The following is a 17,173-nucleotide window of genomic DNA, read 5'->3' on the forward strand; positions in this document are numbered from 1 at the left end:
CAACTGAGCAACTGAAGTTGATTGTTAGATTAATTTTACATATTTTTTTGGATGGGGACATGGAATTATGGTGGCATGTCAACTGCATGTTTCTGCTCCAGGTGGATGAAATTGCTTAACTATAATCCTGTTTCATCATAATAGGAAATAAATAGCTTTTCTTTACTAAGCACAACTTATTGAAACTAATGAAAACTAAAAGTTTATGGCTTTGTGAATGGTGAACTAAACTTTTTTGCTGCTCTGCCAGCTCATTTGAAAGTTCTTCTCCAGTGAGGAGCTTGCTCAGACATCAAATTTTGCTTAGTGAAAGCTTTTCTCTCACGTTAAAAAATCAGCTTCATAGTTGTAAATATTTTTATACTTTCTTGATGCTTTGCATGTGTAAAACTGTAAATATACCTTCATTGCGTCTGGTAATGTTTCAACAGGGCACTCCAGTCAGTGAACGTGCTATCCCCGTTGCGATATTTGAGACTGATGCTGGTAATTATTATCTTCCACATGTATGTTAATTTTTTTTATGAGTACCTGCAGAAAATGCTTTTCATAGCCTGATCTGAGTTGCCTTGTATATTCTCAGAGATTATGAAATTTTACGTGAGGAAATGGTGCAAGATCTCATCAGATGTGGGTATCAGATCTATAATTGATTGGTCCTATTACAGGCAACGGCTTAGTTCAGCTATCCAGAAGATCATCACTATACCTGCGGCAATGCAAAAGGTCTTGCTGTTAATTTCTCTCTGTCATTTTAAATTGTTAATAGTGCTGCGCATGCTCAGAGAACTGTCTTGCTGCAGGTCTCTAATCCTGTTCCAAGAGTGATGCATCCTGACTGGTTGCACAAAAGGGTTCAAGAAAAAGAAGATAAATTTCGACAGAGGAATATAACTGACATGTTCAATTCATCAACACATCGCAATCTCCCTGTACCTCATTCCAACCATCTATCAGATCAAGAAAATCTTATTGACTTGGAGGACATGGTTGTCATGGACAATGTTTCCTTAACAGGAGGGCAAAGGTTGATTCATGGTTGTCAAAAAAATAGGGGACATAAAATTTCTCCACAAACTGTTGTTTCTTCTGCTTGTGAGAAGGAGGATGGAGGCACTAGCATGGCACCCCAAGTATTGATGGAATTGCATCAAAATGGCAGATCAATGGAAAGCATTGATAGGAACATTGATTACCATGGGTGGCTTGAAATAAAGAAGCGGAAATGGAAAGAAACACGTGAAGGAAAAAAGAGACAGAGGTATTGTGAAAACAGGGAGATTGATTGTTATTCTTTGATTTTTGTAATTTTTTAGCCTTTTTAGTGTGCAGGTTTCTTTTATCTTTTAGTTAATTTTTTGAATCAGAAATTGTTCTCAATGTGTTATTTCTGTGTGTACATCCAGACATCTTATTTTAGATCTAGTATATGCTGTCATAGTGTACTCAATGTATGTGTTGCCTAAGGTACTTGCTTTACAGAAAGCATTGAGGAATGCTGTGTCTTTATCTTTTCCTGTGCATTCCAGGTTAGGTGCTGCTCTGAAACATCCTGCCCCAACAACTAGTGCAAGCAAGTCACCTTTTGCTATAAGAAATCATAAGCTGGATAAGCGTGCAAATGGACTTGTTGCTTACTTCAGGAATCGAGAAGCAGCACTATTGCGTTCACATTGGCAGGTCAATGACATTTATTTTTGTTATGTCAGATCAGCAATGAGTTTTTGGCAGGCACTTGATGAAGTTTCTGTTATTTCAGATAATACAACTTGTACCAAGTCCAGATCTTGGGAATTTTTTTGCTTGGGTGGTCGTAGAAGACATAATGTTTAAGGTTCCACTTAATGTTCCTAGAGTATTTTACCTCAACACAAGGGCACCTATCACTGAAGAATTTCCAGGGAAGCGTGTTAATAAGACTCTTCCACATGCCCGTCCTAGCTTTAATCTCATTGAGGTACTTATTTCCAATTTATAGTTTGGAAAATGGCACGCCCCCTATACTCAGGAAATACATCTAAGGGAAAAATTTGCAGGTGGTTGTTGGTGAAGACCAGTACAAGAATGAAAGCAAGAAGCTTGCAGCTCATATGGCTGATCCAGAAGTTGAGGTCAAAATAACAAAATCTTGCCATTTCAGATTGTGTTACTGATTTTTGGATGTGGACATGATTAGGAAAACTTAAAGGCATTGCCATAAGCCATAACATTTCTAAAACCCAATTCTTTTGCTAAATGTTAATCAATATGGTGTATGTTGTCTATTTGATTCTCAAGTTGTGGTTAGTGCTCTCTGAAACTATAATTTTTATGCTTTAATAGGGATTGTATGAGACAAAGATGCCTTTAGAATATAGTGCTATTCTACGGATTGGTTGTGTATGCAAGTTGATCCAGGGTGCCAACAGTCGAGGCCTTGAGGATGGATGGAGTCTTGATGAACTGCTGATGAAGACCACTACTGAATGTTCCTATTTAGAACATCAAATGCCATTCTTTTACTTGTATCATAGGTAAAGTCTTAGCAACGACCTTTTGATTTGATGAAACATGAGTCAGCAACTTTACAACTTACACAAGTAAAAGATTATCTATGATTTTAAGACTTTGTCAACAGCATTTGTCTAACTAATCTGTGAACTGCACTCTTCCTTAAATTTAGCATGTCAGAAGGAAGGGGCATCTTTGTGATTTACATCCCTGCATCTAGCTCTATATCTGTGGTGGTACTAAATCCCTACCAGAACAAGGAATTGTCGATGACTCTGCTGGAAAAGCAGTTCCGAGAAGCTTGCCAAGTTCTTTCTGTGGGTCCAAATCTTCAATCGAGTGGAATCTTCGTTAAGGTTCTATCTTTACAGTTTTGGAGTATATTATGCTGCAGCCAATGAGATATAGTTCTGATTTTGTGTTGTATTACTAATACATTGTAGGTGGACTATGTGGTATCTATCAAAGATGCAGGAAAACTACTGCAGAGAATTTTAAATGAGTATCGGTATATATCTTTTTCTTTAGCTTTTTTTTTTCTGAGTATGTAGATATTTTATCTGAAGTGTTTGTCTTCACATATCTGGTTTAGGATTCCATTTTTATGGAAAGTCCTTCCATGTGATGTGAGAGGAGAAAAGCCTAACCTGAGTTCCAGCTCACAATTTTTCTTAGTTGGTGCTTTTGTTTTCTGAATTTGATGTGTTGTGGCTAACAACATTTCAGTGTGTAACGGACACCGTGCATCTTTTTGTACAGGCATCAGCATCATGGCCCTGCTATCAGTGTCATTGAATGTCCAAAAGTTCAGGATCTAAAGTTTCTGATACCTACTCTTGATGATTTCCCATGTGTTACTATTCCATGCAATGCTCGAGACAGTCAGTATCAGGTACCATTATTCGCGGCAAGTTATTGCTATGATCGCTATTGTTCCCCTGTGTCTGGGAGTCTGTACAGTCCTTTGCTTTGTTTTGCGTTGTACTTCCTTTGCTTATGTTGATTCATTTGCTTATGCATGTTTACTTGTAAGGGAGTACCCTCCCACCGGTCTAAGTGTCAAGTATTGGGATTTCTTGTTTTGGATGGTCGGCATGGGAATCCTGTAAGCGGCCTCGGCCATCCTACATAAGTAAAGTCGAGATCATTCTCATTACTTATCTTTCTCGTGATGTACTAATTCTTCAAGCGAATACATTGCGAGATTTCTTTATTCACACACATTCTTTATACACTTGTTTTCTCAAACTACTTTTGCGCCCCGTTCGGTGGTTTGAAGGCTTGCGGCAATCAGGTTCTTGCCGCGCCGCACGGGCCGAAGTTGTCAGCCCGTGACAACTGGTATCAGAGCCAGGTTCAGCAATCTGGGGAAGCGGTTGGATAGTCGGTGTAGAACTACACGCCGACGATCGTTGATCGAAAGAGACCTCCGACGATCGTTGATCGAAGAGGAGGAAGCCCTGGCGACTCAATACAATCTGCGAAGTGCCAAGGGCAAGGGAGTAGCCCATTCTGACGAGATGGGTACATCCCAGGGTCAGGAAGACCTGACCGAGATGGTGAACAAGCTGGCTACCGACGTAACTGCTCATGAAGAAGCGTTGGGTAATGCAGCTGAGTCCTTCGGGGAAATGAAGGACGAGATGAAGGTACTGCGGGAACAAATGGCCGACCTACTGGCCATGAATCGGGCACTGACAGACACAGTGACCACGTTACAGGCTGAAGTCAAGGAACTTCAGGTCAAGAACCGCACACTACAGCGACAAATCTCTGTAGGTGGAGGTAACGATCGGCCAGCAAGGGTCGACGTTCAGAGACCAGCTAAATACAATGGAACTCGGGATAGTCGAGTTATCGACAACTTTTTATTCCAAGTGGAATATTACCTGGACTTGCAAGGCGTTATGGGGGACGACCTTCAAGTCAAGACTGCGGCTATGTTGCTAGAGGGCGATGCTGTGGCATGGTGGAGAAGGAAAAGGCTCGACATTCAAAAGGGGATCTGCACAATAGACACTTTCGATGATTTTCAACGAGAGTTAAGAACTTACTTCATGCCCCCGAATGCGACACGCCATGCCTATCGGATGGTTGGTGAATTAAAACATACCGGATCCTTGCGAGATTACGTGAGGGCTTATCAAAGGCTGATGTTAGATGTGCCAGATATGCAAGAACAAGATAAATTGAACTGGTTTATTTTGGGACTGCAGTCATGGGCGCAATCCGAAGTGGAAAGGAGTAATCCAGAGACCTTGGAGGACGCTTATGTAGTAGCAGAACGTTTGGCTGATACTCAGCGCAAGAGCTACACTAACGCCTTCAAGCCGTCGAGGAAGCTTGACCATGGAGGAAAGAAAGATGATCGAAGGGAACGGAAAGATGAACCATCAACTCAGCGCCAAGTCGAAAGAAGAACTTTCTTTCACAGAAACGACAACCCTCAGAATAGAGTGTTGAAATGTTGGTTTTGCGATGGTAATCACTTAGGAAGGCAATGTCCAAAGCGTGTAAATAGGGACAATCAGGCAAGCTCTTCAAGGCAATCTGCTAATGCGGCACAAGGTGAAGAAGGGGAAGGACCAAAGATGGGTGCACTTCAACTTCTTAACACCATAAAAAGGGAGGAAAAAGTGAAGGTGACAGCGACACCTTCTAACGAGCTCATGTACTTGGAAATCCTGGTAAATGGAAGGCCTACCTTGGCTATGGTAGACACGGGAGCCACGCATAACTTCGTCTCAGTTGAGGAGGCAAGGAGACTGGGCCTAACCCTTGAGAGGGGAGAGTTACGCATGAAGGCGGTGAACTCAGAGGCCAAACCCATCCACGGAGTGGCCCGGGATGCGGTTGTGAAGATTGAGAGTTGGTTAGGAAGGGCCAACTTCTCGGTGGTCCCGATGGATGATTTCCGGATGATCCTAGGCATGGAGCTCCTCAGTACAGCGAAAATGGTGCCAATGCCACACCTACGCAGTATCAGTATCATGGATGAAAAGTCCCCTTGTATGGTTCCAGTAACATCGATAAAGAGGGATAAGGGCAAAGCCGCAATGATATCTGCCCTTCAGTTGAAGAAAGGCCTCAAGCACGGCGAAGACACGTACTTGGTGGCAATCAGGGAAGTAACTAATGACTCCCCTGGTTTGGTCCCAGAGGCGCTTGCGCCTGTCTTAGCGGAATTCGCAGGAACAATGCCTGTGGAGCTCCCTAGACGGCTGCCACCTCGACGCGAGGTGGATCATGCCATCGAACTCATCCCTGGTGCCAAACCCCCGGCAATGGCACCATATCGAATGGCCCCTGCAGAATTAAGAGAACTTCGGCGACAGTTGGATGAGATGCTAGCTGGAGGTATAATCAGACCCTCCAAAGCTCCTTTCGGTGCACCAGTGTTATTCCAAGCGAAGCATGATGGCTCCAAAAGGCTATGTGTGGATTATCGAGCGTTGAACAAGGTAACGGTGAAGAATAAGTACCCTTTACCTTTGATTGCAGATCTGTTTGATCAACTGGGCAAAGCTCAAGTGTTTTCCAAGTTAGACCTCAGATCAGGATATTGGCAAGTTCGGATTGTTGATGGCGACGAGCCAAAGACCACTTGCGTCACTCGTTACGGTGCCTTTGAATTCTTGGTAATGCCGTTCGGGTTGACGAATGCCCCAGCCACTTTTTCGACTCTAATGAATAAGATATTCTATCCGTACTTAGATAAGTTCGTGGTAGTCTATCTTGATGACATTGTAGTGTATAGCAAATCCATGAGGGAACATGTGGAACACTTGCGGACAGTGTTCAAGGTATTGAAGGAAAACGAACTCTATGTGAAGCGCGAGAAGTGCCTATTCGGCCAACCGGAAATCAGTTTTCTCGGTCACATTGTGGGAAAAAGTCAGCTGCGAATGGACACCGAAAAGGTGAGGGCAATTCAAGACTGGAAACCGCCAACTAATGTACCAGAACTACGTTCTTTTCTTGGTTTGGCAAATTACTATCGACGATTCATTGAGGGGTATTCTTTGATAACTGCGCCTCTCACTGATTTGTTGAAGAAAAACCGAACTTGGGCTTGGGAAGAGCTCGAAGAAGATGCCTTCGACAAGTTAAAGAGGGCCCTGACGCAGGAGCCTGTGCTCAGGTTGCCCGACCACACAAGAAAATTTGAAGTCCACACGGATGCATCAGATTTTGCCATTGGTGGAGTTTTGATGCAGGAAGGTCATCCAGTTGCCTATGAGAGTCGGAAGCTGAAAGACGCGGAGCGACGGTACTCCGTGCATGAAAGGGAAATGACAGCCGTTATTCATTGTCTTCGCACATGGAGGCATTACTTATTGGGGTCCCAATTCGTGGTAAAGACTGATAACGTAGCCACAAGCTACTTCCAGACTCAAAAGAAGTTGAGTCCGAAGCAAGCTCGATGGCAGGAATTCCTTGCGGAATTCAATTTCGCCTTGGAGTACAAGGCAGGGAAGGCAAACGTCGTGGCCGATGCACTGAGTCGGAAGGCAGAGTTGGCAGCTACCCGGATAGCATCATCCGAAGCGCAACTCGAGGGTGCTCTTCTTGGGCGGATTCGAGAAGGCATGAAGCAGGACCCAGTGGCCAAGCACTTGGTCGAAACAACGGAGGCGGGAAAGACGCGACGATTTTGGCTACAAGATGGACTTTTGATGGCAAAGGGCGGACGAGTGTTCGTGCCCAGATGGGGCAATCTCCGACGAGAGTTGCTAAAGGAGTGTCATGACTCATTGTGGGCTGGCCATCCTGGCCAGGAGCGGACACTGGCACTACTCGAACGTGGCTACTACTGGCCACAGATGCGCGACGACGTTGAAGCATATGTGAAAACATGCTTGATCTGTCAGCAGGACAAGGGAACAAACCAGAAGCCTGCCGGTCTCCTGGAACCTCTTCCTATTCCAGAACGTCCATGGGAATGCCTCTCCATGGACTTCATCGTCAGCTTGCCCAAAGTTGACGGCTTCAGCTCCATCCTTGTGGTTGTGGATAGATTTTCAAAGTATGCCACATTTATCCCAGCCTCTAAAGAATGTCCCGCGGAAAAGACGGCCGAGTTGTTCGTGAAGCATATTGTCAAGCATTGGGGCGTGCCGAAAAGCATTGTTAGTGATCGGGACGCTCGCTTCACAGGAAAATTTTGGCGCGAAGTATTTCGTTTGTTGGGTTCGGATTTATTATTCTCAACAAGTTTCCACCCTCAAACGGACGGCCAAACTGAACGAATCAACGGATTGTTGGAACAATACCTTCGACACTATGTTAGTGCGAATCAAAAAGATTGGGTGAAATTGTTGGATGTAGCTCAATTTTGCTACAATTTGCAGAAGAGCGAGTCTTCTGGACATAGTCCATTCGAAATAGCCACTGGACAACAACCGTTGATGCCACATACCCTTGCAGCCCAAGAAAAGGGAAGACCCACTTTTGCCTACCAGTTCGTTCGCGATTGGCAGGACCAGACGGAAATGGCTAAGGCGTTCTTACACAAGGCCGCCAAAAAGATGAAAAAGTTTGCAGATCGGAATCGAAGGCCAATGGAATTCCGGGTGGGTGATCAAGTCCTCGTAAAGCTCTACCCTGATCGCACGGGCATTTTCCGTGGTCGACACCGGTCCTTGATCCGCAAGTATGAGGGACCCTTCACAGTGCTGAAGAGAATCGGAAAGCTAGCCTACAAGCTAGACTTGCCGCCAGACTTTAAGGTGCATTCAGTGTTCCATGTTTGTAACCTGAAGCCCTTCTATGTCGATGAGGAAGACCCTGAGCGAAGCGTTCCAGAACGATACCCGATCCTGCAGCGAGCCCCGCCGACCAAGCGAGCGGCGGACCGTCGGATGGAAGAAATTCTTCGGCACAAGACAAACTATTTGGGGGAGCCGAAGAAGTACCAAGTGAAGTGGATAGGCGAACACAACCCCACCTGGGAGTATGCATTCCGCATGAAGCAGCGCTACCCGCTGGAAGTCAAGGCCTATCATGAAACTGCTGGCGCCGAGGACGGCGCATAACTTGAAGGGGGGAGCCTGTTCCCCTGTGTCTGGGAGTCTGTACAGTCCTTTGCTTTGTTTTGCGTTGTACTTCCTTTGCTTATGTTGATTCATTTGCTTATGCATGTTTACTTGTAAGGGAGTACCCTCCCACCGGTCTAAGTGTCAAGTATTGGGATTTCTTGTTTTGGATGGTCGGCATGGGAATCCTGTAAGCGGCCTCGGCCATCCTACATAAGTAAAGTCGAGATCATTCTCCTTACTTATCTTTCTCGTGATGTACTAATTCTTCAAGCGAATACATTGCGAGATTTCTTTATTCACACACATTCTTTATACACTTGTTTTCTCAAACTACTTTTGCGCCCCGTTCGGTGGTTTGAAGGCTTGCGGCAATCAGGTTCTTGCCGCGCCGCACGGGCCGAAGTTGTCAGCCCGTGACAGCTATTGTCTTCGTCTATTTCTGTTGGAACTAAATTTTTTCTGTTTCTTGTTCAGGCTCTTGGTTGGCAGGTTGTGGCTGCAAAAACTGCGATGCAGCGATGTGCTGCATCGTCTCAATGGCTCAATGAGCGGATTTCTCTCGCTAGATATGCACATGTAATTTGTGAGGGCCTTGTGCTTCATTCATTTCTTTGATTCTGGGGGATACAGCGCACTGATGCTTCACCTTGTTCTCTTTTTTCCTCCCTCGCTACCTCCTGCATTGTAGGTACCTTTGGGCAATTTCGAACATGATTGGCTTCTATTTACTGCAGACATCTTTTATTCTAGGGCTTTGCATGATGCACAGCAGGTACCTTTAATGCTTTTAAATTTTAAGGTCTATATTCCCGTGAAATGAGATACCAGTTGCAAAGCCTTGGCTTTGTTTAGCCTTTGTGGTGAATATTTCTTGTTTCTGGCCTGTCTTTTTCATTATGCAGTATCATGCCACAATTTAACTCTTAACACAATATTGAGCTGAAAAAATCTCTTTCTACGTAGGTTCTTTGGATATCTGACTGTGGTATTCCAGACCTTGGAGGCCTATTTGAGGAAGATGCTAGTTTCATAGATGAGGTAAGTGCATACATATGTGGTTTGGCATTTCTTTGCTTGGATGCCCTTAGTATTTTTTCAGTTTGTGGTCATGGCCTCTGAATTATATCCTTTGCTTTGTGAATTATGTACTGAAACATTAGACCAAATTTCAGTGGCTAAATTTAAAATTCCTTCTGGCTGTTTGATTGAAGGTTGCGGAGCCCACTGATTTTGGCCTAAATTAACGAACATACCTGAAATTTTACTTGAAACTTTTCATCAAATACTTGTTTTTACCTAATTCTTTTACCTGCAAAAGTTTTAGCATAAAGCAGAAATTTTGTGTAATGTAAAGCTTCTACCATCAATCAGACAGCCTCTTTGGGAAAATAGTGAAGTGATGATAGATATATACACAAGGTAGATGCACCATTTATATCTTATACCCTTCAATACTTCTCCTTATGTTTGGAGTAGAAAATTTTGTAGAAGTCAAATGTTATTAGCTGTTTTCTGTCCTCAATGGGAGTTATATATTCATGGTAGTGAATGCACATATCAAATCAAAGATTTCAACACAATGAACTTCTATAAGATAAACCAAATCAAATTGTTTCATGTTATATGAAAAAACAAATCAAATTGTTTCATGTTATATGAATGGTGATGGAAGAGTATTTGACAAGTTTGTTAATTTAGAAAGCCAACTCAAGGCTAGTGATTTTCTCATCAAAATCTGTTCCTAGTGCAATCATTCTATTCTTATTTGCTCTTCTGGAGTTGTCTTAACTTTTTTGTTAGCAGATCCAGCAGTTGGTTATCACATATCCTGGGGCCTACAGAAAAGTGACGGTTGAGTTGAAGGTTAATGAGTATATTTAATCTGGGGGCTGGTCATCTGTTTCTTTAGTTAAACCTTTTTTTTTTCACATGATTGATTGCATATTTAGTATTCTTTAATTGTTTTTTACAGATTCATCACCTTGCTGTTAATTCTCTTCTCAAGAGCAGTCAGCTTGATGAAATTGAAGGAGGCATGTTATTAGGACATGAGCCAGATATGCCTACTGGACCCCCTTTCGTATATAGTTCATCTTGTTTTGATGAGATTGCTGCATGCTCTTCTGCCTTTCGTGTTCTGAAGCATTTGATACAGAGATGCCTTTCAGATGCTGTTACATCTGGCAATGTGTTTGCTGATGCAATACTGCAGCATCTTTACCGCTGGATTTGCAGGTAGAATATTTGTGAAGCTCTTCATTTTTGTACTCCCAGTTTGTTCATTTGAGGTCATTCTGAATTTGCAGTCCGCAGTCAAAACTCCATGATCCTACCTTGCATCGTGTCCTACAGAAGGTACATCTTGTAGTTCATATTCTCACTATCAGTTACTATGTACTGGATGTCAATTTCTTTAATTATTGCTCTGTATAGTAGAAGCTGTACATGGATGATCTCATATATTTTATCTTCCAAAGACATCTATTCATCTGCTCTTTTGTGTCCTTGGAAAATTGACTTTGGCAGATTATGCAGAAGGTGTTTTCACTCCTATTAGCTGAGTTCCGCAAACTAGGTGCAGTTGTAATCTTTGCTGATTTCTCAAAGATCATCATAGATACAGGGAAAACAGATATCTTGGCAGCTCAAGGATATTGTGAATGCTTATTAAAAGCATTACAGTCTAGGTAAGTTGGGAGAAATGTAGGTTAATTCAGTGACTTCTTGATCCATGCTTATTTGCCTTTCCTTTCTTGATGTAGAGATCTTTTTGAATGGATTGAGCTCGAGCCAGTCCGTTTTTGGCATTCCTTGCTCTTCATGGATCAGGTTTGTTTGAGGCTCACTATTTCTATGTGAACTTACATTTGTATTGGAGGTCCTCCATTTTTCTGCACTGGTATAAATATGTACCAATACCTGTGGATATATATGTGAATATCTAATGCTATATGTTGTGTGTCAATGCTAATATGTATGATGCCAAATGTCCTCAGTAGGGCTTATGAACGAGTTCAATGAGCTTAGTTGAGGCTATTTTGAGTGCAATCCTCAAGGCTCAGACCAGCTCAAGGTTCATCTAAGGCCTGTTATGAGCCAATGGATATGCCAACTTCTGACTTGCATAGCTGGTAAAACCTGCACAATCCTCATATTATGGGAATCATTCTCTTATTTCTTTTAGAGATGATTTTCGTAACGACCCGACCCACACCGGGCTTGGGCCCTTGGTTTGACGGATCCTAAGCTGCCCCCTAGCAGTTTCAGTTTCGGCCCCAAAAAGGCTAGGAACCATGACAATCAACTACTTTAACAACTCCCATTACAAGCTCTTGAAGATCTCTCACAATCTTAATGCGGGACTAAACTTTTAGGGTGTTACGATCCGCCCCTCTTAAGGCACACAGATCCGCGCATGTGGAACCCCAAGTGTTGAATAATATGTACTTTTTACCAAGTCTTCTATTGGCTACACCCTTTGGATTTGTCTGAGTTATTTAGTTTTCCTTGATGTAATGTGGTTATAATTTGCAGTACAATTATGGAGGGATTTTAGCTAAGGTTCTTAGCGGATGTAGTTCCAACATACAACAGGCATCTGGTTCGGGAGTTCTGAATGATACACATCTGGACATTGTCTCAAGCTGGAATATTGCTGAATATCTGCCAAAGAAAATTCAGGCTAGTTGACGATAGCTTTATTATTAGTTTTGAATTGTTTGTAATCACGGTGAATGTTTTGTTCGTACATGCTATATTACACATCTGAGGCAGGCAAAGTTGTTTATATGCTGCGATAGTTTTTTTTTTTTCTTAAGTTTCTTGTTTATGCCCAATATAATACCCTGAATCTGCTGGGAGTTCAATTTTTTTAAGAAATGGGGAATCGTCAGCAGGTGTGTGTCAAAAGCCAACTCACTTTGTTTCTTTTGGTTGAGCTTAATGTGGCTATGATGGCATAAACCAGTTTCACAGGCATTGGTGCTTTTTTGAAAATATTGCTTTAAGCCTTTAACAACGAGAAAGTAATTATATCAATGTGGAACAATTGCAATATTTTGAAAATATCAGCAAAATGAAAAAAGAAAAAATATAAATTTTTGTTGCAATCTTTTTCCAAGTAAAAAAGTATTTTCTAATACACTTTAAACTTTTTTGGATTTCTTTTAACATTTTAATAACCGTTTTAAATTTTTATCGATGTTCTTGTAAGAAAATTAGTAGAAAAACTCATAATATTTTTCTATAAATAATATATATATATATATATTATTGTTATTTTTCTGAGAAAACCTTACTGGTAAAAACTTGAGAAATATTTGTGATGATGCGGCAAATTGACTTATGTCTGGTTCATATGAAAATATTGATTTTCCACTTATTGCACATGCATATGATTGGTTATACACTCTTTAGCCTTTTGCTGTCTATTAAACTTCTGAGGAGTGACAGCTGCTCATTTTCTTGAAATGTGCATGCATACTACAAACTCTTCCTGATATTCTTTCTGCAAGCAGGATTCGTTCCTTTTGATTGTCTCTGAGTTTATCTATATACCATGGAAATATGCGAAGGAGCAATCAGCAATTAGATCAGCTTCAAGAGAAGATAGTTTCTCCACACCTTCAGTCACAGTTGCAGTTGCTCGAACACAGGAGTCTGATGTTACTGAATTTCTAAAAGAACAGGTGTTCTTGCATCCTTTCCTTCAAGTTTTCCAGAATTGGCATTTTTTACCTTTGAAAGTGTGTCATCTTTTGTGCTATCTAATGTCTTCTATGCATGTTGCAGATTGGATCTTACTTCACAGATAAGCTTTTGAGGATTGTTAATGATATTATGTGCCATCCTAAAGCACAGAATTTCAGTGGGGATGATAAACCTTCTGTTTACAAACTCCCTCATCTAGGTGGCTCTCATATGCATATGTGTGATGCTGCATTGGAGTTGATTAAACACATTTCTGCTGTTTTTGTGCTTGACCAACATGTTCAACATGATGTCCTGGTAACTATTAATATGTTTCTATTATTCTAACTGTACTTTGTTTTTATTGTGTTTCTCAAAGGAACGTGGTGTTATTTGATCCTACACTAGCCTTAAACAAGTAACTGTTCTCTTTCCTTTTTTCCACAAACTTGTTGGCTTGCACATTAAGAATATTATCTTGTCCCTTGCTAATTTATGCCCAGCACACATGACTTTGTGGAAGAAAGAAATACTAGGGTTGATTGACTTATCTATTATGAAAATGGGGAAAAGTATTCCTAAACTCTCTGCTTTTGCTACTTGAAATGCTTTTCTTGGATATGAATTGGTTGATTCAATGTTTAGAACCTCATCGATGTCAGTCAAGTTGACTGGGTAGTAACTGGTCCTCAATCTGATCAAGAAAATGGGAACCCCAAAATTGAAAGGACTTGCCGGAACCATGGAATGAGCAGACCTCAGGAAATATATGGACTAAGTAATATGAGAAGTATCTTGAATAATTGAGTCGTCTGTTCAACTTGATTGCTGATTCACAAAGTGTTATGTGTAAAACTAACTTTCCAAAACCAAAGTACTCAATATGTTCCACTTTTTTGAAAAGCAACTTTACGTGTGACATTTTATCAACTATTTTATCCACACACCATCAGATTTTCTATATATATATGCATAAACAGTTTCATATACATATATTAGTAATGTAAGTATGTAACTATAGTAAATATGTTACTAATATTTGCATTTTATAACTACGTGTATATTAAAATGCTATTATGTACATATGTAATATAATTTATGTGAGAAAATGAGGTTGTCAAAATCAGGCCAGTCATTGATTGACCCAATGAGTCACGAATCAATTCACTCCAAGTTGAGTAGAGGTCATTGGGTTTTAAAACCTTTAATTGAATGACTCATTATCCAATTCAAAAAGAGTTCGAAAACATTAATTGAGCATTGGAAGGGGGAAAGGAGGGAAGGAAGATCCAAGCATTGAGTGCATGCAAATTTACGAGAAAAAAATTGCAGGAATGCCTTTTCATGAATAAGGCAAAATGATGACAGTTACTGTACAATCCTGTGGTTCTGCAGGTCATGAGGAAAAACCTTCTAAGATTGATACGTGTGAGGGAGTTTGCTCCAGAGGCACACTTTTGTGATCCATGTTTATCCTTTACATTACCAAATGTGATCTGCAGGTCAGTCTCTCTCTGCCTCTTAGATATCTTTTTCTGTAGCTATTCATTTGGAGAATAATGTCCTTATGCTGGTACTTTGGAGTATAGTCACAAAAGATGTGTTTTTTTTTTTAAAAAAAAAGCATTTAAAATGCAAAAAATAAGTCAGCAAAGAAAAAAGCAAAAAACGTGAAAGAAACGCTTTTTCCTGTTTGACCCTTTTTAATGCATTTTTTTCATATTTTTCAATGCCAGACTGCTGGTTTCATTTTCTAATTTTTATTTGTTTCTTATTTACTTAATTTTTATGTTGTCTCATTAGTTTCTCATTTATTTTATTTCTCCCTAATTTTTAGTTTTTTTTTTTAATTTTTAAAATTTTAACGTATTTTTCTTGTTTTTTTTAAGCTCGCCATGTTATGCCCGAGAAAAAACTTGCCGGATAAAATGCGAAAACAATATTTGTGACTGCTCTGGGAGCACCTTAATGAATGTCAATGAGTGTAATTGTAGTCATCCAACAATGTTTATGCAGTTTTTCACCCTCCTTCACTAAGGCTCTGTTTAATTACTAAAGTAAATAGTTATTCTTATTACTGATAGCATCTGTCACCTCTGAAAAATTGGGGAAAGAAAGCCGAGGAAATTATTATAGTTTAGTTTTGAATGTCTCAATCAAATGCTGGGATCATAGGAAAACCTGAACAAATAGTACATGGGATTTTTTTTCCACCATTCGAAATGGCCCTACATGGTAGATTTTGAACCATTGACTTGGTTACAATTTAGGCATGTGTGCTCATTAGTTGTGTGTGCTATTATTGTGGCCAAACTTTTCTTGTACTGTCGAACATTTACCAGCAACATGGAAAATATTTTGAATTTACGGCAATTAGAATATGATATAGTCGTTTGAAACTTTGAATATAAACACAATGTGAGCTTGATATATTGATTGTACAATTAAAATCTTATGCCATGCACTTGTGTGATTCTTTGAGAGGATCCTCATTTGACAATAAAAGCTGTCTTTTTGACTTCTTTCTCTCTCTCTTTCTTGGACTCATATGTTTATGTATGTAGTTTTAATTTTTAACTCGTTTAGATTTTCCTAGAATAACCCGAAAATGATATTATCAATTGTGAACTAAATTGTTATAGTCACTTTAGGTTTGTATCTTATGCGTGTTGTAGGGGCATAGCACCCACATGAATGGGCATAGCACCCACATGAATCGAACTGGCAACACGTTCTCTTATGCCCCTTGAGGCCAACTTTATGTTTGCATGTTTAGCTTAGTGAAATTATCCTGGGATATCCCAGAAAATGGGATTTCCAATTATGAATTGAATTCTCATACCATCTTGACAGCTTGAGAGAGAGAGAGTGAGTGAGAGAGAGAGGTGAGGTAAAACAAGTAGTTATGGCGAAAAAAAGAGAGAAGTATTTATAGCCACAAGGCATGCAGTCTAATTCCTAGTGGTCGGTCCTTGTGCTGGCTTGTGGCTAATCCAATTTCCTAGCAGAAAATCCCTGCTACAACATTTTCAATCCTAATTTACGAAAGTGATCTTAACTGGCAGTGACTGACACTAATGATCCTGGCACGCCTATTAGAATGAATAATAGGGTTACTTCCAGATCCTTTAATTTATTGACTTGCTGGATATATATTCCATTTAGACGCTTTAATGAGAACTTTTTTTGCAGCTACTGCAATGATTGCAGAGATCTTGATTTATGTCGTGACGTGTCACTGCTTGAGAATGATTGGTATTGTGCGGTGCAACAATGTGGCCAACCTTATAATCGGGAAGTGATGGAAAACGCGCTTCTCCAGATTGTTCGACAAAGAGAACGACTCTACCACTTACAAGATCTTGAATGTACCAAATGTCGCAAGGTGAAAAATGCTCATCTAGCAGACCAGTGTGGTGAATGTGCAGGATCATTCCAGTGCAGAGAAAATGCCAATGACTTCTTGATGAAAATGCAAGTTTTTCTGAATGTTGCCATTCGCCAGAAATTCCGGCTTCTTGAAGATTGTACTGCTTGGATTTTAAGCTTAAGGTGAAGCCAGAGCTTTTCTGCTGTTATCTCATCTCTCTTCACCTTTTAACCAGATCATCGCTTTTAATCGAAACGTTATTTCTTATCCAGGAAAAAGTGAGATGTTTAATAGCATGGCATCATTGTTGACTAGAAGCGAATTGACAAATACGGACATCATATCTGTTGTACATGTAATGCCTGGGTTGAATCTGGTTGAGCATCCCTGGCTCAGATGTTCTGTCAACTTTAGAAGAAAAGCTTGCCTCGTGTGGAAATCCTTGATGCATTTAGGTTTGTTATATTGTTAAAGCTTTATGCTTCTATATTGTACATATTAAATTTATAATGCTTCACTGTGTAAATATTTGTATTATATCTGTATTTGTTTACTTGTTGGGAAATAATAAATCTTTATTATTTAA

At 40.5% G+C, this 17,173-nt stretch overlaps 1 protein-coding gene across 2 annotated transcripts in view; it reads left to right on the forward strand.

The window, feature by feature from the left end:
- The window catches only part of LOC116266165 (DNA polymerase epsilon catalytic subunit A), a 33,616-nt gene extending 16,443 nt beyond the window's left edge, over positions 1 to 17,173 (forward strand). For both annotated transcript variants that reach the window (XM_031647272.2, XM_050080855.1), the window contains 24 exons: positions 432 to 486; positions 584 to 726; positions 804 to 1,261; positions 1,530 to 1,680; positions 1,760 to 1,957; positions 2,037 to 2,111; positions 2,323 to 2,513; positions 2,663 to 2,846; positions 2,934 to 2,998; positions 3,250 to 3,382; positions 9,003 to 9,104; positions 9,217 to 9,300; positions 9,492 to 9,566; positions 10,332 to 10,391; positions 10,501 to 10,763; positions 10,835 to 10,883; positions 11,055 to 11,215; positions 11,291 to 11,357; positions 12,063 to 12,209; positions 13,046 to 13,216; positions 13,320 to 13,535; positions 14,613 to 14,719; positions 16,410 to 16,769; positions 16,860 to 17,173. In XM_031647272.2, the coding sequence (XP_031503132.1) occupies positions 432 to 486; positions 584 to 726; positions 804 to 1,261; positions 1,530 to 1,680; positions 1,760 to 1,957; positions 2,037 to 2,111; positions 2,323 to 2,513; positions 2,663 to 2,846; positions 2,934 to 2,998; positions 3,250 to 3,382; positions 9,003 to 9,104; positions 9,217 to 9,300; positions 9,492 to 9,566; positions 10,332 to 10,391; positions 10,501 to 10,763; positions 10,835 to 10,883; positions 11,055 to 11,215; positions 11,291 to 11,357; positions 12,063 to 12,209; positions 13,046 to 13,216; positions 13,320 to 13,535; positions 14,613 to 14,719; positions 16,410 to 16,769; positions 16,860 to 16,869 (3,525 nt within the window). In that variant the 3' untranslated portion in view covers positions 16,870 to 17,173. The remainder of the gene's footprint in view (positions 1 to 431; positions 487 to 583; positions 727 to 803; positions 1,262 to 1,529; positions 1,681 to 1,759; positions 1,958 to 2,036; positions 2,112 to 2,322; positions 2,514 to 2,662; positions 2,847 to 2,933; positions 2,999 to 3,249; positions 3,383 to 9,002; positions 9,105 to 9,216; positions 9,301 to 9,491; positions 9,567 to 10,331; positions 10,392 to 10,500; positions 10,764 to 10,834; positions 10,884 to 11,054; positions 11,216 to 11,290; positions 11,358 to 12,062; positions 12,210 to 13,045; positions 13,217 to 13,319; positions 13,536 to 14,612; positions 14,720 to 16,409; positions 16,770 to 16,859) is intronic.

The sequence above is a fragment of the Nymphaea colorata genome, chromosome 12 (assembly GCF_008831285.2).
Source record: "Nymphaea colorata isolate Beijing-Zhang1983 chromosome 12, ASM883128v2, whole genome shotgun sequence".
Classification (NCBI taxonomy): domain Eukaryota; kingdom Viridiplantae; phylum Streptophyta; class Magnoliopsida; order Nymphaeales; family Nymphaeaceae; genus Nymphaea; species Nymphaea colorata.